This window comes from Arabidopsis lyrata, assembly GCF_000004255.2.
Source record: "Arabidopsis lyrata subsp. lyrata unplaced genomic scaffold ARALYscaffold_4, whole genome shotgun sequence".
In the NCBI taxonomy this organism is placed as follows: Eukaryota; Viridiplantae; Streptophyta; class Magnoliopsida; order Brassicales; family Brassicaceae; genus Arabidopsis; species Arabidopsis lyrata.
In genome coordinates, this window is record NW_003302552.1 from 22,239,507 (window position 1) to 22,263,138 (window position 23,632).

At 38.7% G+C, this 23,632-nt stretch overlaps 9 protein-coding genes across 11 annotated transcripts; 4 read left to right on the plus strand and 5 right to left on the minus strand.

Annotated features, from left to right (window-relative positions):
• Positions 1 to 511: 511 nt before the first annotated feature.
• Positions 512 to 2,458, minus strand: LOC9318092 (transcription factor TCP9). Its single transcript, XM_021029556.1, has one exon. The coding sequence runs from the start codon at positions 2,353 to 2,355 to the stop codon at positions 991 to 993; it is 1,365 nt and encodes a 454-aa protein (XP_020885215.1). The 5' UTR covers positions 2,356 to 2,458; the 3' UTR covers positions 512 to 990.
• A 1,054-nt stretch (positions 2,459 to 3,512) lies between these two features.
• On the minus strand, positions 3,513 to 6,274 carry LOC9318093 (peroxisome biogenesis protein 16). The gene is made up of 8 exons (XM_021028592.1): positions 6,107 to 6,274; positions 5,960 to 6,032; positions 5,598 to 5,655; positions 5,083 to 5,302; positions 4,431 to 4,998; positions 4,291 to 4,358; positions 3,923 to 3,984; positions 3,513 to 3,824 (listed from the first exon to the last, which is right to left on the minus strand). Exons 1-8 carry the CDS (start codon positions 6,172 to 6,174, stop codon positions 3,763 to 3,765), a joined length of 1,179 nt encoding a protein of 392 aa, XP_020884251.1. The 5' UTR covers positions 6,175 to 6,274; the 3' UTR covers positions 3,513 to 3,762.
• Positions 6,275 to 6,376: 102 nt separating this feature from the next.
• Positions 6,377 to 7,232, plus strand: LOC9318094 (ubiquitin-related modifier 1 homolog 1). Its single transcript, XM_021028593.1, is given in 5 exon segments — positions 6,377 to 6,484; positions 6,639 to 6,720; positions 6,803 to 6,885; positions 6,990 to 7,014; positions 7,016 to 7,232. Coding segments are annotated over 5 exon segments (312 nt in total). The 5' UTR covers positions 6,377 to 6,461; the 3' UTR covers positions 7,115 to 7,232.
• LOC9316259 (DNA cross-link repair protein SNM1) lies at positions 7,189 to 10,924 on the minus strand. Its single transcript, XM_021028591.1, has 10 exons — positions 10,132 to 10,924; positions 9,771 to 9,965; positions 9,245 to 9,634; positions 8,993 to 9,056; positions 8,677 to 8,894; positions 8,468 to 8,575; positions 8,113 to 8,218; positions 7,822 to 8,033; positions 7,607 to 7,710; positions 7,189 to 7,528 (listed from the first exon to the last, which is right to left on the minus strand). Exons 1-10 carry the CDS (start codon positions 10,885 to 10,887, stop codon positions 7,384 to 7,386), a joined length of 2,298 nt encoding a protein of 765 aa, XP_020884250.1. The 5' UTR covers positions 10,888 to 10,924; the 3' UTR covers positions 7,189 to 7,383.
• A 422-nt stretch (positions 10,925 to 11,346) lies between these two features.
• On the plus strand, positions 11,347 to 12,357 carry LOC9318095 (40S ribosomal protein S27-1). Its single transcript, XM_002880146.2, has 4 exons — positions 11,347 to 11,511; positions 11,756 to 11,857; positions 11,983 to 12,011; positions 12,101 to 12,357. The coding sequence occupies exons 1-4, from the start codon at positions 11,362 to 11,364 to the stop codon at positions 12,225 to 12,227; spliced, it is 408 nt and encodes a 135-aa protein (XP_002880192.2). The 5' UTR covers positions 11,347 to 11,361; the 3' UTR covers positions 12,228 to 12,357.
• A 151-nt stretch (positions 12,358 to 12,508) lies between these two features.
• LOC9316260 (zinc finger CCCH domain-containing protein 62) lies at positions 12,509 to 14,720 on the minus strand. Its single transcript, XM_002881983.2, is given in 9 exon segments — positions 12,509 to 12,795; positions 12,904 to 13,001; positions 13,084 to 13,263; positions 13,360 to 13,509; positions 13,616 to 13,720; positions 13,840 to 14,025; positions 14,156 to 14,203; positions 14,205 to 14,363; positions 14,446 to 14,720. Coding segments are annotated over 8 exon segments (969 nt in total). The 5' UTR covers positions 14,298 to 14,363; positions 14,446 to 14,720; the 3' UTR covers positions 12,509 to 12,686.
• Positions 14,721 to 15,412: 692 nt separating this feature from the next.
• LOC9318096 (U-box domain-containing protein 15) lies at positions 15,413 to 18,502 on the plus strand. Of its 2 annotated transcripts, none has more exons than XM_021028239.1 (2): positions 15,413 to 15,841; positions 16,660 to 18,502. In XM_021028239.1, exon 2 carries the CDS (start codon positions 16,696 to 16,698, stop codon positions 18,355 to 18,357), a length of 1,662 nt encoding a protein of 553 aa, XP_020883898.1. In that variant the 5' UTR covers positions 15,413 to 15,841; positions 16,660 to 16,695; the 3' UTR covers positions 18,358 to 18,502. The 2 variants fall into 2 exon arrangements, with proteins under 2 accessions (XP_020883898.1, XP_020883899.1); XM_021028240.1 differs by lacking the exon at positions 15,413 to 15,841 and adding an exon at positions 15,945 to 16,326 and having other exon boundaries at positions 16,660 to 18,481.
• A 57-nt stretch (positions 18,503 to 18,559) lies between these two features.
• On the minus strand, positions 18,560 to 21,449 carry LOC9316261 (tRNA (adenine(58)-N(1))-methyltransferase non-catalytic subunit trm6). The gene is made up of 13 exons (XM_021028242.1): positions 21,163 to 21,449; positions 20,927 to 21,054; positions 20,693 to 20,798; positions 20,523 to 20,604; positions 20,365 to 20,435; positions 20,238 to 20,279; positions 19,990 to 20,114; positions 19,788 to 19,881; positions 19,589 to 19,691; positions 19,334 to 19,500; positions 19,161 to 19,266; positions 18,895 to 18,981; positions 18,560 to 18,805 (listed from the first exon to the last, which is right to left on the minus strand). The coding sequence occupies exons 1-13, from the start codon at positions 21,306 to 21,308 to the stop codon at positions 18,719 to 18,721; spliced, it is 1,344 nt and encodes a 447-aa protein (XP_020883901.1). The 5' UTR covers positions 21,309 to 21,449; the 3' UTR covers positions 18,560 to 18,718.
• Positions 21,450 to 21,628: 179 nt separating this feature from the next.
• Positions 21,629 to 23,466, plus strand: LOC9318097 (peroxisomal membrane protein 11D). 2 transcript variants are annotated; one of them, XM_021028244.1, is made up of 8 exons: positions 21,629 to 21,841; positions 21,991 to 22,198; positions 22,281 to 22,355; positions 22,457 to 22,531; positions 22,624 to 22,704; positions 22,793 to 22,867; positions 22,963 to 23,136; positions 23,244 to 23,466. In XM_021028244.1, the coding sequence occupies exons 2-8, from the start codon at positions 22,004 to 22,006 to the stop codon at positions 23,277 to 23,279; spliced, it is 711 nt and encodes a 236-aa protein (XP_020883903.1). In that variant the 5' UTR covers positions 21,629 to 21,841; positions 21,991 to 22,003; the 3' UTR covers positions 23,280 to 23,466. The 2 variants fall into 2 exon arrangements, with proteins under 2 accessions (XP_020883903.1, XP_020883902.1); XM_021028243.1 differs by having other exon boundaries at positions 21,731 to 21,841; positions 21,971 to 22,198.
• Positions 23,467 to 23,632: the final 166 nt, after the last annotated feature.

The window sequence follows — 23,632 nt, forward strand, 5'->3', positions numbered from 1 at the left end:
CATTTACCTTGTGTTTAACCTTTTAAAGTTTTACTTTCATACATATCTTAAAAAGTAGTATATATCAACGGTGTGAAACGGAGAACCATGGTTTAACTTAATTAATAAATCAAACATAAACAAAGTTATCTTATAGTAAATCCTGTCTGGCGTTGAGACCGTGACAAGAAGAAAATATCTACTACTACTACTACTAATTAAACAACGAACGAACTAGAATCAACGGTTAGGACAAGACGATGGAATTGAACGGTACAGATCAGATAGACACAAGTATGACCCACGCCAGCCTGTTCCTTTACTTCCTTAGCGTTAAACTGGTGGTGCTGACCCTACTAGGCGTCCCTTGAGTGGGAAGCTTTCAGGCCCCACGAAACAATGCCGTATTAGTGGTACAATCAAGCTTACTTGGCCCCGCCAATAGCACGGACGAGACTTTTATGTAAAAAGCTTTTTAAACACTTCTAAGAAAATGGAATCATCTACAAAGTAATGCTACAACAATTTTAGGAAAACAACATTAGAATTTTCATTTAGATAAGAAAGATATATTTATTTTGTTACAGATTTAAATAAAATCAAAACATCAATATCACAATTGTTGTTGAGTGGACCATGACTTAGAGAGGGCTTCAATAAATATATTTTGTTAATTACAAAGACCAAAAAAGTCAAGACAAAGTGGTGAGCCCCCACCCAAAAAAATGAAACGATTCGGAATTATGCTTAAGCTGGTCCTACTCATACGGACCACGTAGCTCTAACCATTTGGGGACCACACCCAACCTGGCTGCCTCGGAAGCTATGCGTAAGGTGGGAGCCGAGTGGCCCCTTCCCTTCCTCCTCCCACTCTCTCTCTCTCTCTGCTTTTTGGTGCGTGTTGACCCACTTCTGCCTAAAATCTAGGCCCACTTCTTAACACGTGCACTTCTTCACGTGCCCACGTGCCTTTTCCGATCACTCATACGCCGTCGTTTTTCTTTATTTTCTTCAGTGGTTCGATGACCGTGTTGTTGTGGTGCTCATGAACTGGTGAAGCTCTTGTTTCTCGTATATCTCTAGCGAGAAGTCTCTGAGTGTGTGTGTCGTTGTTGTTGCAGTAGACGATGAACCACCGGTTGTTATGCCGGAGCTTGAGCTTGGAGCCATAACCGACGTCGTTCTTGATAAATTCGAACCGCTAACGTCTGAAACGGATACAAAGCCGCTGCTTGGAAAAACTTGAAGAGGAAGTGGTCTAGCCATCGAGGAAGCCTGCTGAACAGCGGCGACGTAAGACGACGGGGCCGCGGCGACGTAAGACGACGGGGCCGCGGCGGGAAAAGCTAATAACTGAGGCTGATTCGACGGACCAGCGATTTGTGGAACCAAGAAGAAAGCTCCGACCGTCGGAATCACTGCGTTTGATGGAATAGCCCACATCGGATACATTCCTTGCGGCAGAAGTTGCTGAGCCACGGTGGATGATGCCAGCGCTGGCGGAGGTTGGATCGTTGTCGTCGTGGAAATGGGAGCTAAACCGGAGGAAGCTGAAACGGCGTCGCTTATGTCTATATACTCACTGTTAGAAGGTCGTTTACGTTTCTTCTTCATCGGATTTTCACCCAAATCAGAATCAGCGTTCGTTGTTGTCGGGATTTTTAGGGTTCCGTTAACCGACATAGCGATGGCGGGAACCGTTCCCGATCCCGTGGCGGCGATAATCGCCGGCTCAGCGTTCTCCAACAACCACCGAATCGTTTCGCCGTCGGATTTGTGACCTAACTCTCGAGTTAATTGAAAAATTCTAGCCGCACACGTGGCAGGCATCCGTATCCTTCTCCCTCTTCCTTCAACCTTCGTGTGACGGTCTTTAGTCGAAGCTCTCTTCAATGGTGGTCCCGTTGAAGACGGTGGAGCTAAAGACATTGAAATCGACGGAGCCTGCATCTGCATCACCGGCTCCGCCTTAGGCTCGAGACTCACCGTGGAATTTACTTGGAAAGGTCTTGAAGTTTCGACGTTTCTGACGCCGTGGACGATGGTTAGATCAACGGCTCGTAGGCTTTGGTCCTTGCCTCCAACTTCTTCTTGCTTCTGAATCGTCGCCATTAAAATATAGCTGAGCGAAAACGGACGGTGGAGATGACGACGAGAGTTGTTAAAAGCGGATACAATGGGAAAGAATAGTTTTAACGGCGTTTCACGTCGAAAGAGATTACTACATGTGACTCGTCTCTCTATATATATAGGAGCAAGAAGACAAGTGTTGATTATTGAACGCTTTTCGATGCGGGAAAAATCGACGGTGTTGATGTGCTTGATGAGCTTTAAAGAACCATTCGGATTGTACCACGTGGACAAATCCCCTTCCATTGCTCTATCTTCTAATTCTATCAGTATTATTATGGGACCATCTCCACAATGGGGTCCAGTAAACTTTATTTCTCTTTGAGTTTTTTTTTTAACTGTTTAGTAATATACACAAAGTCACAAGTTGGTTTTTTTATGTTTTAACCTAATAAGAGAAGCTTCGAAATCTAAAATTTGAAACTCTTTCTGGTTACTAGTAATGAATTACCTAGCTTGGTACACCATCGCCAATAATAGGTTTTAACTTTTAAGCCGTCAAATTTAACTTTTCTAATAGTTGAAAAGATTTAAATAATAGATTTACTTTTTTTTTTCTCAAGGAAAAAGCTGTAAGCCCATACTTGGGGCTGGACCCCATTAATGGAGGTCACAAGGCTGCGCCACCAAAAAGCTAATTAGTGTCTATGGAATAATCCTTTACAGGATTCCAAAATCCTCCTATCGTCCTTTAACTAAACCGGTCACAAACATAACGCATACTTTACCTACTTGTGTACTTGGACAAATATTCAATCCGGATATCAAACATACAAACCGAACTAGAAATCAGATAAAAGTAATCGGTTTAATTCTTAGTTCGACAGTAACTAGATGTAACCGATTCAAACTAATTTTCATTCAGTAGGTAAACCCGAAACGGGTTTGAACCACTAGCTATACTACGTCTACTTGTACAAATATATGACCGACCAGAAAGAGGGACCGTATGCACCAGAAAAGAAAGGCTACAAAACGAAAACGAGTGAAAGTGGGCCTGAGCTGGACCCTACTCTCTCCAGTGCCGGTCTCACACCATACATTGTTGAGGCCTTGAGGGCTAGACCCAACTATTTGACCCCACCATTCCCTGCCCACTCAAAAATCAAATATTGGTGACTTGGCCTAGAGATTACCAAACGAACAAATCGGATCCGAGATTAGAATTAACACATATTTAAAACCGGTTTAACCGGTAGTAACCTTTTAGGCTTAAACCAAGTGGGTTCCACGTTTTGCGATAACAGATTCGGGTCCAGCACCGAGGGATAATGTTGTAATTTTAGCAAGCCACCAACTTTTTCCCTACCATCGACAGGATATCACTCGTTACGTCAGCATTAATAATTTTGGATTTAGATGTTTTTAGTTTTACATAAGTAACTGTTGTAGTATTTCTGACAAACCATTTAATCATCCTGCATTAATGATGCTTGTTTTGTTCGTATTGGTCGTTTCTTTAGACACAGAGAAGCTTATCTCATCAGATGCATCTGTCCATTGTTATGTTCTCTAACTGCAATAAACACAATTTCTTACAAAAGCCTGAAACATTCCCTATGAATCTGCAAGGAGCCTTCAAAGATCTAGAAAAGCATTCCAACAATGGCGATATTCTTCAGTTGCGTAAAAACCATAGGTGAACGCTTAGCCTCACGATCCCGATATGTAAGTGTACCGTGACTGAGCTCCCTCCAAAAGCTCCACAATCTTCTCTGTCATTCCCACGCGATAACCAAAATAATGTCAGTTGATGGCAAGTAAACAAACAATCAATGATCTAGTGAATGAAACGAAAGCTTAAAAAGTAAACCTGTGAGGAATCCGATCAATGGAATTGGTTCCAGCTTCTTTTGAGAGCTTTCCAGCTTCTGCCTGCAATTGCAAGACAAGCATGTATTTGGTTTATTAGTAACCGAGATAGCTTAAGCTATAAGCCTAAACCCAGGGATCCCCAATCTGATATTAACTGAAGCTAAGCGTACAAACATAAGAGCCAAGAGGGAATGAACCAATTCGGTTTCAATTATTCCCATTCCAGAACAAGCAATAATTGAAAACAAAGCATATATATATATATAGTTACTTCCCTTAGGTTTCTAAACTTCATAAGCCTAAAACCCAAACCAAAAAAACGGCTTAGGGACCCATAGCTTAAGAAATGCAGCTCATAACACTCACCTTGTGTACTTGGTGAAGAATGGATCTCTCATGAGGTACAATGCCCATAGCAGCTTTCGTCTCCTCAGCTGAAGCAGTAACAAGAAATATCAGTTAAATCGGTTCAACGTTACTGTATTGAGGACTGAGAGATTTCTAACCTCATCCTTTTCAAGTCCTGAGAAATGGACTTGCTTGCTCTTCTCTCCCCACCATTTCGAATTTGCAAGAATACCCATTCCCAGTGTGTCCACAGAAAGCGATATAGCCCAAGGAATCCAAGATCGGACTCCATATTTTCTGATGAAAAGAACGTAAATGAGCGGTCTCATTATGTAAAGAACCTCACCCATTGCAAACAACGCTCCATTAACACCCTTTTCAGATAGTAGCTCGGAGAGCGTTCTTCGCCTCTCCTTGATCATTGGAGGCTCAATAACTGCTTGCTGATGTTGAATTCTTCGAGACCAACCGGAGGTAGAAGATGTTGTTGTTGTTCTTGCATTCTGACCAAATGAACTTAAAGCTGACATCGCCCGACCTTCCAAGTTCCATGGATTATGACGATTTTGGTTTCCAAGACTATGAGGCCCGAGATTTCTACCTAAATTACCAGCTCTAATTTGCGACTCGGATTGGTCAGAATCTTTCTCCTCGTTAGATGTTTCCCCTCCTTGAAGAAGCATCTTATACCCACTATTCCGGAACAAGGCTAACCTAATGACAGCCCTGAAAATACACAGTTTTCCAGATATCAAAATGCCAGCTAAGTAGGTTGTGTAGATCCAAGTGATCAGAAGAAAGCAAGCTTACTTCATAGCTTCAGTGAGAAAAATGTAGTTCCATTTTTTGTCTCCATAGAAGTGTTCAGCTGCCACTTCCACAACAGTTTCCAAATCCTTTAGGATGGCGATGAGTAGCGGATAAGAAAGGGATGGATCACTCCCGGAAGATTCAACAAGGCCACGAGGTGTTGGAGCATTTTCAATGATGTGTTCATTTATCGTTGTGAATATGCCCAAAAAAGCCGTTACTACAAAGAAGATCACCAAAACTTTCATCACACATCAAAAGTACAAGAGAGATACACAAAAGAGAGAAAGGAACATTCTTTTGAAGTTGAAGATTCTAATGAATTTACTAAAGACTTAGGAGACTAAACATGTGAGGAGTTACAAGTGACGTGTGTGATTTGAGAAGAACCGATAAAACTAAGTATAGGACAGTTTTCCATTTTTCAAACAAGAGACTTTAAGAGCTAACACGGATAAAGGAAACAGCTGTTCTAAGATTGAAAGCAGTAAAATGTTACCAAAGTATCACAAAACCTGCTTCTGGTCCAATCTCTGAAGCAGAAAACTTTTCAGGAAGCAGCCATGTCAATCCCTGCAACAAAACAAACATAATTGACGAATTATCAGCTGATGAATTCCACAACTAGGAATTAAAAGAAGGAACTGGTTCAAGTCTTAAACTTTTGCAAAGGGTTTCAATCTTAAACCTAATAGACAAAAGCTTCGATCTCAAATTTCGGTGTATATAATAAACACAACTCTTCAAGCAAAAATTCAAACAACCAGACGATGAAAACTTGGAATTGACACTTACGATGAAACAAAAACGACAGAGAATCAGAACATAATCAAAAATGGGAAAAGAAATTAAGGAGAAGAGTAATAATGAATCTTACGTTGGCAAAGGATCCTAAGGAATGTACATACTCTCTATTTCTCCAAACCCATTGCTTATAAGCTTCCATTGAGCTTCAGATAAAGAAACGAAACTGAATTTTTTCTATTTCACAGAAGAAATTGGGAAACAAGAAAATTCCATTCACCTGAGGATTTTCTTCTGTTTTTGGTTGCAATTTTGCCGGTCGCTGGGGAAAAAAATATCAGGTACCATCTATTTTCTAGTCAAAAAACTAGGACTCAATCTTGTCCGTTGATATGTTCCAGTTCGTATAATCAACGGTTACGATGCGATGATGATACATCGGGAAAAGTAATAGGCCTTATCTTATATAGTTTTAGGCCCAATGAAAGAGCCCAACATGTCTTGAACCTAAACGACATCGTTATGCAGAGCAAAACGCTACTCGAACAAAGGAGCATATCACTTGAAAGACGAAAAACCCTGAAAGCTATAGAAGAGCTGGGGTTTGAATTTGATTCCTGCAAACATCAACGACGATGCAATTAACTCTTGAATTCGGGTAAAATATCACTTTCTCTGTTACTGGTGAATTTGGTTTCTTTTGAGATTGTTTTCCTGATTGCTTCTGTGTAATGCTGAAATTGAAGAACTTGAACGATGTGTTTGTTTAGTTGTTGTTGTTCAATGATTGATCTTAGAAGAACAATGTGTAGGGGTGGGTTAGAGCTGCTCTGTGATTCTGAAAAGATTCATAAAGTTAACGTTGATTTGCCCAATGGAGCTGAATCTGATGATGTAAGCTTGAATTCTTATGTTTTTTTGGGGTCATAATGATTATATATAAAAGCTCATTCGACTTTTCTAATTCCTGGATTAGTTCACTATGAAGCATTTACTTTCATGGGTTCGTACAAATCTGATCAAAGAGAGACCTGAGATGTTCATGAAAGGAGATACTGTGTAAGACTACTTTTCTTCTTTATCAGCTCAATGTAGGTTAAGGTTTATGAATGATTTCTTCTTTATCAACTCAATGAAGGTTAATCAATGTTGTGCTTGTGCAGGAGACCTGGGGTTCTTGTGCTAGTGAATGAATGACTGTGATTGGGAGCTAAGCGGTCAGCTCGATACAAGAATCGAAGAAAAAGATGTTATAGTTTTCATTTCCACTTTGGATGAAAATATCTGATCACGAGAGCTTTTGTCTAGGATTCTTAACAAATTTTGATACTTGTTGTTTGTAATCTCTACGAGTACCCAACTTAATGTATTTGTTTACTTGAAGATTGATATTAGAGGATTTATCATTTTAAGAGTCCTTTCTGACATAACTACAATTAGATAGAACGTAACATATCTAATTTCGTCGTAGATCTTTGACGGCTCTGCTCAATTGGTAGCCAAGGAGGCTGCCTTTTTGTTGCAAACTTAAGCTTATCGCAGATGTAAAACACAGTTCTACGTAACCAACAAAGACACCATTGCAGCTGCAGAGTCAGGTCCATCGTTGTTTACACTTGGTATGATAACTTCAGGCGACGCTTTTTGCACAAACTCTTTTAGCTCCGTGAAGCTGCTATGCTCACTGTAAGGAACCTCGTACCTGAAAATTATATCAAGTTTCTCCGGATCATGATTTTGAGCTCAATGCCACAGGACATGAAGATCGGGAAAATTTTACCTTATTATTGTACCCTGTTGCAACCTTCTTCCTGGGGACTTCTTTTTAGTCTTACTAGATGTCCAACCAGTAGGAGAAAAGGTAACGATAAGGCTGTAACGGTTCTGCAGGACAAAAAACAGTATTAGAACTCATCCTCTAACGAGATCAGCCAAAAGAAAATCACTTTTGTTTGTTTCTCTTTGACAGTCAAACCGAATATATGTGTTTCTTACTGTGTATCGGTTAGCTATATGCTTCAGCCGCTTGAAACTGGCAAGCGTCCACAAGGGCACAACGTGAATGTGGCTCTCCTCTTCCTTCACTGTAAACCACTGCATATCTTCTTTTGAGAATCCTAAGCACTCGAGGAGTTTTAGTTTTGAAGGATTGATGTATATCTTTTCCCGTAGAACACGTGCAACTTCCAAGAACAGCCTCTCCTTTCCTTTCAAAAGAGAAAAGATGGAATAATTTAGATCTCAACATGATAATATCGAAACAGAAAAAGAAGGTGAACATATTACCGATGGTGTAGCTTCCAATTAAGAAAAGGGTCTTGGGATTAAATGCTTCTGCTTGAATAGCCTCAACAACAAACTGTATTACCGCCTCTTGCTTTGGAAAGTCATACTGCAAACAAATGATGGCATATGTATCAAACCACTCTTGCTTTGAAAAGAAAATGTAAACTCTAAGATCGTAGAAGTTCTCTTCTTTGTTCACCTTAAATGTAAACTGAAGAAATCACAAAAGAGTGGAATCATGCAGAAAAACTTGTGTGGCAAAAATGGATTTCAAATACAAATGTAAACCGCATAGAGATGATAACTGAAAAACTTGGGCTTTCTTTAAGCTACAAAGTCTTGATGGATGACGAACCTGGGGGTTACAGTATGTAGTATCAAGAATAAGAGAATTGATTTGCGATCCAATGAGCCAATCTGACATCTCTTCACTATAGCGAAAATCACCCGTATGTAGAACAGCCTATACAAAATTAACAGAGTCCATGGACAATTACTCTGTGAATGGAAAGTTAAACATAGGCTTATGACTACACACTGGAAGTGTCTAATTTAAGAACGCACCTTACCGTTGGTTGGTTCAAAGAGTATCATGATGGACCCCGGACAGTGGTTTGCATCAAAGCATGTCACATCAATGCCGGCAATATTAACCTTCTGGCCAAGGTCCAGGACTTGCAGTCTCTCCCAAGGGATCCCAATCTTCATATTTACCAACTTTGCGGTAACTAAGGAACAGTATATCTTCCCATGACTAAATGACTTTGTCAGACCTTGGTAATCTGTAAATGAGAATACAGAGACTTTAAGCATTGATTCCACGATAAGCAGGCTTCTTCTGTGTAGTAATTTATAATTAGACATACAGCAGACTACTTACGATCGAGATGAAAGTGTGTAAGAAACCAATGGCAACAATCGCGTGTGAGGTACTTGAATGCGTCCTGCATACATATATAAAACCAGAAAGTCACCAAACATAAATATTCAGCATCAGCAGGACGTTTTAAATCAACTTTCATGAGCATATTTGACTTGAATGAGAAGGAGAAATATGTAACAATGTTGCATTCATGAGCTATAAATTTGACGAAGAAGTAAAACCATGGCCTGGCTTGTTATGAAGAATTACCACTCGAAAAGGTGTCCCAGGAATGCAATTCCAATGTGGAATGACTTTAGATTTTCCATTGTTGCCATTTCTTCTCACAGCACGTCTAGAGTTTAAATCTGATGGACTCCTTTCTACGACAGGTTCTTTAGGGGCCTTCCGGATCTTCATACCCTCGGTAGCCTGACCAGGGAAAAATTCTGTAATCAACTTGTTTGCAGTTGGTTTTTTGGGTTCACTTGCCCAACGATTGGTTGACTTGTCCCTCCGTCTCTCTGTAACATGGCCACTTGTACAATGAGACTGTGCATGTGCTTCAGCTGAAGATGCAAAGGGTTCTCTAAGTCCGCAAAGTGCATTGACAATCTTCTTTCTGGGACCAAGTGACGTGATACCTATGCTTAGAAGATCCTGTGGAATTATAACCTTGTTAATTCTCAATCCTGTTTCTCTGTGTAAACAAGTAAGCTATATATACATGCACATAAATAAATAAAAACTGATTGTGATAGAGCTTCTGTTCCATAAAGTTATGATATTCTATTACCTCCTCAGTGAGTGACTGAAGGGTATCCCAGTCGATCTCTTCACGAATAAAAACATCTTCATATTTAGCTAAACCTAGACTCCTAAGCCATTTAAGCACTGGAGACAGGTCAGTAACTAGCTGAGGAAGCTGAACTGGATCATCAGTCGATTCTTCAATAAGAGAAGACGAATTATCGCATTTCCTCAAGGAGTCCTACAATAATCATATTTACAAATCAGCAGTCAATCAATGGCGTAATGAAGTAACAATTGAACAAAATCCAAACACTTCTGAGTCCTACAATAATCATATTTCATTGTTTTACCCTAAAATTGAAGGTTGATATCAATTCCAGTTATGAGATAAGAAAGAAGCTTACTTGCTCAGGAGGCTGATCATATGACTTATCAAGACAAGTATTGCTATGAACTTGCCTTTGCTCTTCACTCAAAGCTGAAATATCCATTGAACACAATGGACACTGAATCGAATCATCATTGCCTAAACTACACTCTCCACTCCTACCCTCAGACTCAGAACAAAGCTTTATCAACACATCAAGCTCAGAGTTGGACTCAACAAACTCTTCATCATCCTCATGGATTCCACGATCAAACCCGAGACGAATCCTAGATTTCAATAACCTAGCCTCCATCGAATTACACAAATAACCTTCACGATTCACCTTTATACAGTCGTCCTTATCCACTTTATCGATTAAAACTTGGTCGTCTTCACCGAGAGAAGAAATTGGACCAATAGAGCAATCAACACTAGATGGGATACAATCTAAGCTACAGTGTGGAGTAGAAGAGGAGCATAACAGATCCGCATCCGGAGACGGAGGCGGAGTCACATTCTCCTTACCAGGATTACGGCTGAGTCTGGGCTTTTTGTTTGGAGGGCGGCGGTGAGAGAAGTTGTTAGCGTTGGTAGGTTGAAGAGGTTTTCGAATGGAAAGCTGTGAGGAAGGAGGGATCTGGAAGTCGTCGTCGTCATCTTCGACGGTGTTCGACATTAGGTTCCGGCGAGGCAAAAGAGAGAGAGAGAGTGTTAAACCACAGTACAGACTACAGATAAAGCGAAAGAGCGAAGACGACGACGTTCCGGCTTCAAAACGACAGATAAGTCGCATTTTATCATTTGTTTTAATTTTTTAATGGACCAAAATTAATTTTTTTAAAAATTGCGGCAAAAGGTGTACCTTTTCAATAAACAAGAGGGAAAACAAAAAATTGGGAAGATAAATATTATTATTACAAATTCGTAAGGCTTTTAAAATGGTTACAATTTAAAAATATCTTTCTATTGCTATAATTTTTTAATTATTATTTTATTCACCAATACTCAATCCATAAATTTTTTGTACAATTTTTATTAATGTCTTCTTATTTCTTGCTTTAAAAAAAAAAAAAAGATTTTTACCCCTTTTAAATTCTTGCTTTAAATCCGACAAATGATTTTCGAAATTAATAATGTGGGATTGTGAAATACTAAAATTAGGTGGAAGAAGAAACGTGGTCAAATATAGCCCAATAAATTAAAGTGGACCGGATGTAATATTTGTTCAGCCCAAAATGTTAATGTTGATAAAGTTGAAAGAAAAGTAATGTTACCAGTGGGCCTTTTCGGACCAGAACCTATAAGGCAGCCTTGTGGTGCGAATTATGGTTTTACATCTTCCAAGAGCATTTGTCGGCTTATTCCATACTCTCTTGAGTCTTGTCGTAGCAGAATCCCTGATAAGCTAACCAAAATGGTTAGTTCTCGTTTCTCAGTCTCTAATCTCGTTTCGATTCTCTTGTTTAGAACATTAGAGACGGCCTTAATATATTTTTCATCGTCGAATCTGATAGTTTCTGTAGGGAAAAGCAAAGAACAAATCGAATTAGGTTTCAAGCTTTTCTTCTCTTAGGGTAATTCTTAGGTTTTAAGAGATTTGGATTTCGTGATTTGATTCATTCACCACAAGTGAGATTAATTTGAATGAATGTGTATTTCAGGTCCTTCAAAACGATATTGATCTGCTTAACCCACCTGCTGAGCTTGAGAAGAGGAAGCACAAGCTTAAGCGTCTTGTTCAGTCTCCCAATTCATTTTTCATGGTAAAAACTTCAAACCTTATTGCTACCTATGAATTGAATTCTGGAGTTTGGTTCTCTCATGACTCTTATCAATTAACATCATTTGGGTGCTCACTCTAATCATTTTGATGTTGTGGTTGATGTAGGATGTCAAGTGTCAAGGCTGCTTTAACATGTAAGCTTTTTTGAACGTCTGAATCTGCTAATGTTTTTGGTTATAAATCTATATGAAATAACTAAGTGATGGGTTTGGATTTGGTGCAGTACAACGGTGTTCAGCCACTCTCAGACCGTTGTGGTGTGTGGAAACTGCCAGACTTTGCTTTGCACACCCACCGGAGGAAAGGCAATGCTCACTGAAGGATGCTCTTTCAGGAAAAAGGGAGACTGAAGAAGAAGATGATTCCATTCACTTACCCACAAAATTTATTTTCGTTTATTATGAAATTTGGTTGATATTTGAGCTAGTAACATTCTTTGTCGATTACCCTCTCTTTTATAATATGGATTTTTGACTTGAATTTAATCAGAAGCTCGTTCCTCTATTAGGAATGATTATGTTTTTTTTTTTATATCTGCCTTCTTTTTAGAGGCAATGCTGAAAGAGCCATGTTACTGGTTATAATATGATCTTCGTTTATATAAAGTTATAGACCAAACGATCTACAACAATTGAAATCGAACATGAAATGAGCTTTTCTTCACTCATAAAGCGATGGTATTTGTTTACCACCATCAATGTAACATTATATTATTATAATGAATATTCTAGTCGACCAAAACAAAAACAAAAGAGTTGGTCGAAGATTTCTACACTTTGCTGCCACTTAAGCACTTTGTAGAAATTTGTTTACACACGCACTTTCCCACTCTTGTCTCCACTGAATAACAATCCTTCAAGACCAATTGTAAGTGTGCCGATCGTATGCGTTGAGAACATCTTCCCTCTTTCTTCAAAACTGTGTATAACAAACATGAGAGATGATTCAGATTTCATTAGACAACTGATGGTTAGGTTAGACTTTAGAGTACAAACTAGAGAGGTTCTCGGATTAAGTTTCACTTACGAAGGTAGATCATATATGCCAACTGTTCCGTTTTGGTAAGAGCATAATATAATTGGCCTGGCCTCTGCATCGTGTAATCCACAAAGAGCATGCACACTCTGTTTCAAACCAGAAAATAAGAGTCAGGATGCTATTTCTTAAAAACTAAGTCTTCTTATTGTTCTTGTTATTACAACTCACTTGTTCTTGGCTGCGTTTATGGATAACTTTCAAGTTGGGACTTTCCGAAGAGCCCTAGACTTTTATGTTCCCGTCCAATGAAGACGATAACAAATATTGATCCCAACATAGGAGCGACGTGACAGTGTCGCTATGCTGCCTCAATGTCATTATACACTGCAATGTGTCGAGATCCCACACCTGAAAATTACAGTGAACAATTTGCTTGGAATCAATTCTATAACATGACAAGTTTTTATTCGGCAAAGATTGAAATAAATGGAACCATCCCCGTACCTTTATTGTTTAATCCACAGAACCAGAGTAAAGCCTCTGACCTCCAACAACGAAACACTTGACTTCATCACTATGTCCCTCGAGAGATGTGAGGTATTTGAAAGGATCAGACTCGGTGTCAGTACCTTTCCAGACTGATATATTACCAGACTGTAATTCCAACGAGACCAAAAAGGAACACACTTTAGATCTGGATGAAATAACGGGAAAGCAAAGAACTAAAAGAGGTAGAGATGGAGTAAGTTAAAAGGCTTACACTTGTCCCAGCAAAAAGCATTCCGTTTCCAATAGCAATTGCATTCACCTGACCTCCTACCGAACCATTGAGATGCAAATCTTTACAGGTCTGAACATTAAAAGCCTGCAAGATGTTACAGCAAAATTTGAGACCAGAGTCAAGACGAATCCCACTGAATTTCAAAGGATGGTATTTTGAAAACAGATAAACGTCCTGAGTTTAGAATGCCATAGACTAATAACCTTTACAGCATTTGGCAAGCCAAGGAAAACCCAAGGTCTTTCACTAATCAGAGACCCTGCTTCTGCCTGGAGGTTGATCTCATGCACACATTGACCAGTATGGCAGTCCCATATTCTCAAAGCACCATCACCACTGGCTGAGTAGAGTTTATCAGAACCTTGAGGGAGGGCAATCCCCTTTATATCCTCCGGTCAAGAAAAATTACATGTGAATAAATTCTGCTTCCATTCAGCCAACACTCAAAACGAAACCATGATGCATACCATGCTAAAAATAATATCGAAGTAGAGGATCACAGCAGTATGTGAATAGTACCTTCTTGTGTCCTTGAAGAGTAGCTACCATCACCAAGCCAGGAAAAAAAAGACCAAGAGTGTAAGAACTCGCATTGCTCACCCTTCTTGCTCACAAGCCATAGACTATTTTCGGAGTTCCACTCGCAGTAGTAAAAAACCATCAAAACTCAAATCCAAAAGCTTCGGTGATTTCACAACCACGAGTTCATAGACATACATATAAAACCCTAAATAACAACAAAAGAAAATCAAAGAAGTGATCTCTAGCTCCAACAATCGTACATAGCAGAAAAACCTGAATTCACGAACAATGTTTGTGAAACCCGAGCTTCCACGCGAATAGGATGACGGAGATCAAGAAGAAGCGGAAACTCTAACTGAAAGCACGAAGACATCATAATCTCTCTGAGATGCGTAGTAGCCCGAAGAAGAAGCAAACCTGATGGATCAAACGCGAGAATCTAGATCTTCAGTTAGGATTAGAGCAAACTTTACGATTCGAGAATTTCAATTTCAGATCAATCGGGAACCCAGAAATCCAGAGAGAGAGAGAGGGAGACGACAAAATCAAGGAGAAAGGTATTATTATAGATTAGCGTAGAATTGAAGTTCTCGTTTAATATTGGGCTTCAAATTTAGGCCCATCATTACATACATGACAAATAGCTAAACGTTCCGTTTTGGGTTCTGAGACAGAAAATTGATTTTTTGGGTTCAAATAAGTTTGATTAAACAAACAAAATATATTACTCCCACCGTCCAACAAAGATAGATATTTTAGAAATTTCATATCTTTTAAGAAATAATGTATAATGACAATTTTAACCTTTTAACATATTTTAAGAAAAATATTATTTATTATTGTTTAATAAGAGTAAAATATGTAAATTGTTTTAAATTTGACATTGGAAATACAAAAAAATTTTTATGGAACAAATTTTTATTCTAAAAAATTCATTTTTGTGGGACAGAGAGAGTATCATTTATAATTTAATTTTAAATAAATATGAAATGTGAAAATCTTAGTTAGAATGGGGGGTACTGGCTTTAGATAAGATAGGTCTTAGCGATAATTATTTATTTTACCATAAAATGATTATGAAAATCGGAGGATGATTAGCTCTAAAGAGTTACATTAATGATCTAAATGGTAAAATTAATTAATCACAAAAGCCGATGCTCTCAACAGACAGCACAGCAGACAAGTGCGTGCCGTTTCGTGCACGTTAAGAAGGCCCACAAAGCATCACGCGCCTCGGTCCCCTCGACACTTTCTCTCAAAAGCCGATGATGCTTGAACCAATGGCATTTTCGTTAATTAAAAGAACACATAAGGTCAATTTTACCGATTGGCACACGTGTAGCTCCCGAGAAGACTAGTCATACGTCCACATCATCTGATCAACGAGCCATTTCAAATTCCAATCGCATCCCAACCGTTCGATTAGGTTCATAAGATGGAACTAGAGCCGCTCGATCGGAAGAATTTGAAAATTCTCGCGATACGATAAAAATCGTGCGTTACGGCGCTGTCGGAACAAATCTAAAGCTGACTAAACGACCCTGACACAGCTCCTTCTCTGTCTGAAAGAGAGTTTCTGCTTTTGTTTTTGATTCAATTTCGAAATTCAAAGTTCGTTAGACAGTTAGTTTCTTTGGTTCAGATAGGAAACCCAGAAGCTAAAGCATAGATCTTTCTTTCCAGGTAATTGTTAAATCGTTTAATCTCAAAAAGATGATCTTCATGTTCTGTTTGAATCTCTTGCATTTTACACAAGCTCTAAGGAAAAATTAGAAAAGCTTTTTTCGTTTCTTTTCTTATAGTGAAGACAAGTTGTGGATTTGTCACCAAACTTGTGTGTAGTGTGTTTTAGTGGAGTTTGGTTCGAAATCTTCTCTTTAAAACAAAGTCTCTCTTCTCTCTTTATTGCTTTTCCTCTAAAACCAGCTTAATCTTCAATCTTTGTGGTTTTTAATCTGTGTTTGAACCTCTTGTTCTTCAGAAGGGTATTCTTATCTTTATTTTTCAGGAGCCTTCTCATTAAAATAAATATACTATCATGTAATAGATGCTGATTGTGATGATTCTTCTATTTATTTATTAGCATATCATTAGCTTTTTTATAGCACTTATTGTTCACACCGACGAATTAAAGGAAATTGGAAAATGACTTGTAAATTTTTTGTCTGGTAGGGTTTTGTTCTCCAGCAAAATATCGATAAGCTTTTCTGTGATGATTTTCAAGATTCTCGAAACTCTTTTGATGGCTTCTTCCTTTTTGTTTTAAAATCCGTGTCCTTATTTATAACAAATCTACCAACTTGTTCATCACTCATTCAACTACTCCCTTCATTACTTTAGTTCCCCACTTTTGATTTTTTTCCTATTACAGAACTAAAGTTTCCATTATTTGCCAGTGTGTCTCACTCATCAAGGCATTACATGATCGTTTCTGGGTTTGTTTTTTTTCTTTCTGTAAATCGCTAAACTTTTGTTTTTTGTCCTTCTTTTGTGCAATTCAGTGAAACAGAGTTCAAGGATTGTATTTGTGTGTGATCATGGTGGAGCAGATAACTGGAAACGAAACTCTGGTTGACCCAACAGTTGAAGATTTGTTATTACAGGCACAAGAGCTTGTACCGATGGCTTTGTCCAAAGCAAGAACAGTGAAAGGTTTCTCAAGCAGATGGAGAGTGATTATTTCAAGATTAGAGAAAATACCGACATGTTTATCGGATTTGTCTAGCCATCCTTGCTTCTCTAAACACACTCTATGCAAAGAGCAACTTCAAGCGGTCTTAGAAACTTTGAAAGAAGCCATCGAGCTCGCTAATGTTTGCGTAAGTGCGAAGCAAGAGGGGAAGTTAAAGATGCAGAGTGATCTAGATTCTCTATCTGCCAAAATTGATCTTAGCTTGAAAGATTGTGGATTGCTTATGAAAACAGGTGTTCTTGGAGAAGTTACAAAAACTTTATCTTCTTCGACTGAAGACTTGGAAACGTTTAGCGTTAGAGAATTGCTTGCTCGGCTTCAGATAGGTCACTTGGAGTCTAAACGCAAAGCGCTTGAGCAGCTCGTTGAGGTAATGAAAGAAGACGAAAAGGCGGTTATAACCGCTTTAGGTCGGACCAATGTCGCTTCTTTGGTGCAGCTTTTGACTGCTACTTCGCCTAGCGTAAGGGAAAACGCGGTGACTGTGATCTGCTCTCTAGCCGAGTCAGGCGGATGCGAAAACTGGCTTATATCTGAGAACGCATTGCCTCCATTGATACGGCTACTAGAATCGGGAAGTCCTGTTGCTAAGGAGAAAGCGGTTATTTCGTTGCAGAGGATGTCAATTTCATCAGAGACATCGCGTTCCATTGTTGGTCACGGCGGGGTTAGTCCGTTGATCGAGATTTGCAAAACAGGGGACTCTGTTTCTCAATCAGCTTCTGCTTGTACTTTAAAGAACATTTCCGCTGTGCCTGAAGTAAGACAGAATCTAGCGGAGGAAGGAATCGTTAAAGTGATGATTAATATACTTAACTGCGGAATCCTATTGGGATCTAAAGAATACGCAGCGGAATGTCTTCAGAATCTCACTTCAAGCAACGAAACTCTTCGAAGATCGGTTATATCAGAGAATGGGATTCAAACTCTGCTAGCTTACTTAGACGGTCCTCTTCCTCAAGAATCAGGAGTTGCAGCAATACGGAATCTTGTTGGCTCTGTTTCTGTAGAGACTTACTTCAAGATAATCCCAAGTTTAGTCCATGTTCTTAAATCAGGATCAATCGGAGCTCAACAAGCGGCTGCATCAACTATCTGCAGGATAGCTACATCAAATGAGACGAAGAGAATGATCGGTGAATCAGGTTGTATCCCGTTGTTGATAAGAATGTTGGAGGCGAAAGCGAGTGGAGCTAGAGAGGTTGCTGCTCAAGCTATAGCGAGTCTGGTTACGGTTCCAAGGAATTGCAGAGAAGTAAAGAGAGATGAGAAGAGTGTGACGAGTCTTGTGATGTTGCTTGAGCCGAGTCCGAGTAATTCTGCAAAGAAGTATGCGGTTTCGGGTTTGGCGGCTTTGTGTTCAAGCAGGAAGTGTAAGAAGCTGATGGTCTCACACGGAGCTGTTGGTTATTTGAAGAAGCTGTCGGAGTTGGAGGTTCCTGGGTCAAAAAAGCTTCTTGAAAGGATTGAGAAAGGGAAACTAAGAAGTTTCTTTAGTAGGAAGTAGAAGAAAATGAAGCAACGTGGTATATATATAATGTATTTGATATGTTTCATAATCTGTATGAAACTCGGCCAATGATATCTTGTGTGGTCACCGTATGTATAATATATTTTGTAATGTTTTCATATGACCAGATGCACAAAATATCTAAAAATGGTTCAAGCATATCAGTCTTCAGTTGTGGACATACAAAACGATCAAGAAATTTGAAGGTAAATGGATGTATTATCTTAAAATATCCGGCAAAATTTTCAATTATTTGGAGTGTTCTCATAATCTCAGCCCTTAATGTTACAACAACAACAACCACAAAGACCTTAAAGACCAAACATCAAACCACAGTTTCTGGTTTTGAAAACAACAGTCAAGTGGTAGAGATTCTGATGCCACTCAGAACATAGCCTCCAAAAGAACTCATCTGCATGTGAGGATGAGATCTTGAAGGAAGCACCTGCATTTTTAAGATACATATATCATTCAACCCCATCTTGATGATCTGTTGAGATTAAAACACACAGAAAAAAGAGAATATTATCAGACCTGATATTCGCGTAGCCATGGTTCTGTTATTTGCAGATTGATCGCCATCTTCCCCTGTTGAAGCTTGTGCATACATGTCGCCAGCGGCTGTGATTATTATCAAGAGATTTTTGTTCATTATTACCAAATATAATGAAAAGCTTTGAACAAGTTCATTTAGCTATAGGTCTACTACTGTATGTAGCCTAAAGACCAAACGTAGCAGATTAGAGCTTTTCTGACTTGGATAGAGAGCAGTTGGTAATAGCTTTTTTCTTATGACATACCTGTAAATACTGATGATATATTACAAAGGGAGCAGAGTAAGACAGCAGTGGCAATACATCTTTAGCTACGCTCCATGGGTCTTGGTCTTGCGCAGCGATGATTAGGCTGCGAATCAGACAATCATTAAGTGATGAGCGCAAACCATTTTCATTCATAAAACACTAATACTTACCTCGAAAAGCCGTTTTCTCGCCACATCTCTATTGTTTCTTTTGAAGCTTTGGCTCCAGCTTTTGCGGCTTTGATAACTTTGCTCTCTGGTACAACAATATCTACTACTCCAGCCTCAGTTGTCGCAGATATTTCTTCTACCATAATATCAGATGTAGATGACGTTTCCTGCATTTTTCAATTAAAACCTTCTGTTACAATCACATGATTTTCTCAAATTAGGACTCAAGTGAAACGGTAGAGGTTTGCAACTTGCATTAATATTATTCTCAGCGTTACAAACTCCTTCTTGTTGATTGTTTCCTTCAGGAGACGCAGTATTGGCTGACGAGAGCTCGTTTATCGATGACTGCACGATCCTACACACGAGAAAAGGAACACACAAATGTCAATTACAGATACATAGCTACAATTAGAGACTAGAGAAAAAGACTTGGGGGACCAATCGAACATACCTCTCTAAAACCTTGTCACTAAAGTTGAACATCCTTACCATCTCCACAGGATAAGGAGCACTTCCCTTATATGTATTGCAAACATAACCAGTGCCTGTTAAAAGGAATATATACAAATAAGACACACAGTAGCAGGGGCATATTGTTGCAAGAATATGCAATGGTCTTATTAATGTGATGTAGGATTGCAAAAAGGTCATACCTCCTAATCTTTCAGCCACTGCACCAGTGACAAGGCCACCAACCATATCCACCACAAGCACATCCGAGTATGCAGTGACATTAGCCATTGTTAACAGAAGAGACAACGCATCTACTCGTAAGAATCTACAACACAAAAAAAAAAGATATACAGCACCATCAATACATAATTCAAATCTCAACAGAGATATAAAAAAGGATTCAGGATCTTCAGAATACACAAGTAAAGAAACAAACAAGTGTACTTACCCAATTCTGGCGGGGTATTTCTTGAAATAAGCTTCACATATACTGTTAAACATAAAGAGATTCATTCATAAGAGAAACGGAAGAAGTCGAAAACAAAAAAAGACAGAAAAATCGAATAAATAAATACCTTCTAGCAAAAGGCCGTCGAAGAAGAAGCTTTGGTGCATATTTCTTCTGCTTTTTAAGCTTATATTTTTCCTACAAGAAGTAAAAAGACAAATTCAATTATATGTCTCCCAAACTTTCAAAGTAGAAGCAGAGAGATTAACAATATAAATACATTACCTGAGACAACTGAAACTTCTTATCAAATGTTTTGCTGTTTGCAATTAGAGCTTCAATAATTTCATCCCCTTTTGCACCCTCTCTACTCATAAAAGAGAAAAACTTTAGCAAATCTTCCAATGTCTGCATTCAATATAATAAACACAGAGGATATAAAAAATTCTTCTAACCTCCGCATTGCTTCAATTTCTTCACCAGTAAGGTTCTGAGCTTCATTGTTGTCGACGATTTCCCGATTATCTCTAGAATCGTCCATAACATTATTACTGCTATTTTCTGTGTAAGCAAACATCAATTAGAGCAAATTCATCTATCTATAACCAAAATCAATGACTAACATTATAAATTTATAAAATTTGAATTCAGTATAAAGGATAATGTGAGTTTGGTATTCAATAACAAACCTTGTTTAATGGGAAAAATGCGAGAGAGGAAAGAACCATCTTCTCCGGTTTCGACTTGGAACAGAGATCCAAACGGAGCTCCGATCAATGGCTTTAAAGAATAATTCTTATTCCCAATCTTTAATATACTGTAAGAATATAGAGAGAAAAAAATCAAAAACCAAATTCAAAACAATAGAATTGAGGATGAGAATCAATCTGGATAAATTAAGATATTGAGGAAGAAGAAGACGCACGCGCCACCAGATAAACGAGCGAAAACGAGACGGTCACCATCGTTGACGTCGAGCAAAACGCTGCAACCTTCGCAAGCAAATCTGGGATTTGGATCTTGAGGCTTTTTATCCTCCGACATGACTGTCTGATCTTTATCGAGTTCCATCGAAACAAAAAAAAGAGACTGCAGTTATGTTTGGTTAGTTTCAGTTCTGATTATGAATGACGGATTAGTAAGTAAAGTAGTAAACCCTAACTAACGACTAAGGTTTTGTCGGTTAAATAAAGAGCGGTTTAATGTTAATAAGTGAGGCCAAAAGTTAGAGCCCATTTAGGTGAAACATTAAAGGGCTTCTTTGGAGGTGCTATTGGCCCAAATAATGTCTAAAAAAGCCACGTGAACTTGCAATCTTTTTGCCCTAGATATGTGTGCCACGTGGTTGGGACGCGCGAAATATCCTCAACTTCCGAAAGCAGAGTGAGAGTCAACATGATCGACGGCTGAGTATGAGGGATCGAAGAGCTGATGGGGTTGACCCAACGACGTGTTTTGTCTGTTTATCGGGAAACGAAGATGACCAAACAAGCCCTATCTCCGATTACACATACAATCAAAAGAAGATCAAGACAAAACAGAAGGCATTGCGAATTTTAATTGATCGCTCTCTCTCTCTCTCTGTTCACACATCTCTCCCAAAGGTATTTCGATTCGAAATTCTCTTGATTTCTCTGATTTCTTTCAATTTTAAATCCGAAATTGAGATACTTTCGTGGTGTTCTTGATGATTTTCTTCGATCGAAAGTAATAGAATTTTCCAATTTTGGTAGATATTTTGGAATTTGATTAGTAGGTAGAAGAAGATGGGGACGACATTAGATGTGTCAAGAGCAGAGCTAGCACTTGTGGTAATGTATTTGAACAAAGCAGAGGCAAGGGATAAGTTATGCAGAGCGATACAGTATGGTTCCAAGTTCTTGAGTGGTGGACAACCTGGTACTGCTCAAAATGTTGACAAATCTACTAGCTTAGCCAGAAAAGTCTTTCGTCTTTTCAAGGTTAATCCTTTTTTTGCTGCTTTAGATTTTGATTGGACTGTGTTTTAGCTCTTTATTAATCAACTAAATATCATTGTTGCAGTTTGTGAATGACTTGCATGGTCTCATCAGTCCTGTGCCTAAAGGGACTCCTCTTCCTCTTGTTTTACTTGGAAAGGTATGTGCTTTAGAGCTCATAGCTCAGTGTTTCATACAAAGATTTCTTAGTCCCCTTGTTTTATATCTTTGTTCTGTACCAATCTTTGTTGTTATTTTCAGTCGAAAAACGCACTTTTATCTACATTCTTGTTCCTGGATCAAATTGTCTGGCTTGGGAGATCAGGAATATATAAGGTGAGACTGTGAGAGAGATCATCAAGTTTATGTACCACTGGTGTATTCAAGTTTTGTGTTTTGGCTAATGTCTTATGTGTATCTCAACACAGAACAAAGAACGAGCTGAGTTACTTGGACGTATATCTCTTTTCTGCTGGATGGGATCTTCTGTATGTACAACTTTAGTCGAGGTCTGTCTCTTCTTTCGCTTTCCCGATCGATTCCGCATGTCACCTTGGTCTTTTTCGCCGCTTATTTATGGGTTTTCACTGTTAATAGGTTGGTGAGATTGGAAGGCTTTCTTCATCAATGAAGAAGATCGAAAAGGGACTCAAGCATGGAAACAAGTATCAAGTAAAGTTCTCTCCTTTTGTCAAGAACCTTCTAATTCTACAAAATCCTATAGTAAGAAACTCAATTCCTGTTTATCAAATTGTGTAAACTTGTAGGATGAGGAATATCGTGCTAAGCTAAAACAATCAAACGAGAGGTCACTTGCTTTGATCAAATCGGCTATGGACATTGTTGTAGCAGCTGGTCTTCTTCAGTTAGCTCCAAAGAAGATCACTCCTCGTGTCACCGGAGCTTTTGGATTCATCACCTCCATCATTTCTTGTTACCAGGTAACACTTGTTTCATCCACAAAACCTTTACTTTACAATGTTTACAATGTCGTAACTTTCTCTTCTGATCTTTATATGATTCTCATTATTATTCTCCACAAACACAGTTGCTTCCGACACGCCCCAAGATCAAAACACCCTGAAGTCGATCGAGGAAGCTGGTGTTAAGGAGAAAGTCATTTCAGAAAGTTATGTTGGTCTTTTATTAAGGAAATTTGCTGCTGTTATAAAACATCGTATAAAATACTTTGCAGGAATGATGATTATAATAATTATGTTTATGCCTCAGATTCTTGATACACAAGTTTTAATAGTATTGCATTATTATGAGATGTTGTTTCTGCAAAGCAAAAACTAGAGCAAAATCCAACTACATATGTGTTTTGATCTGATTATTATAGATTTTGGGCTTGTTTTCGCCTAAAGCTACAACTGGGAGCGCATCCATGCATCGTGGAACGCTCATTTTACAATGAAACGCCATTTTTCATATTAA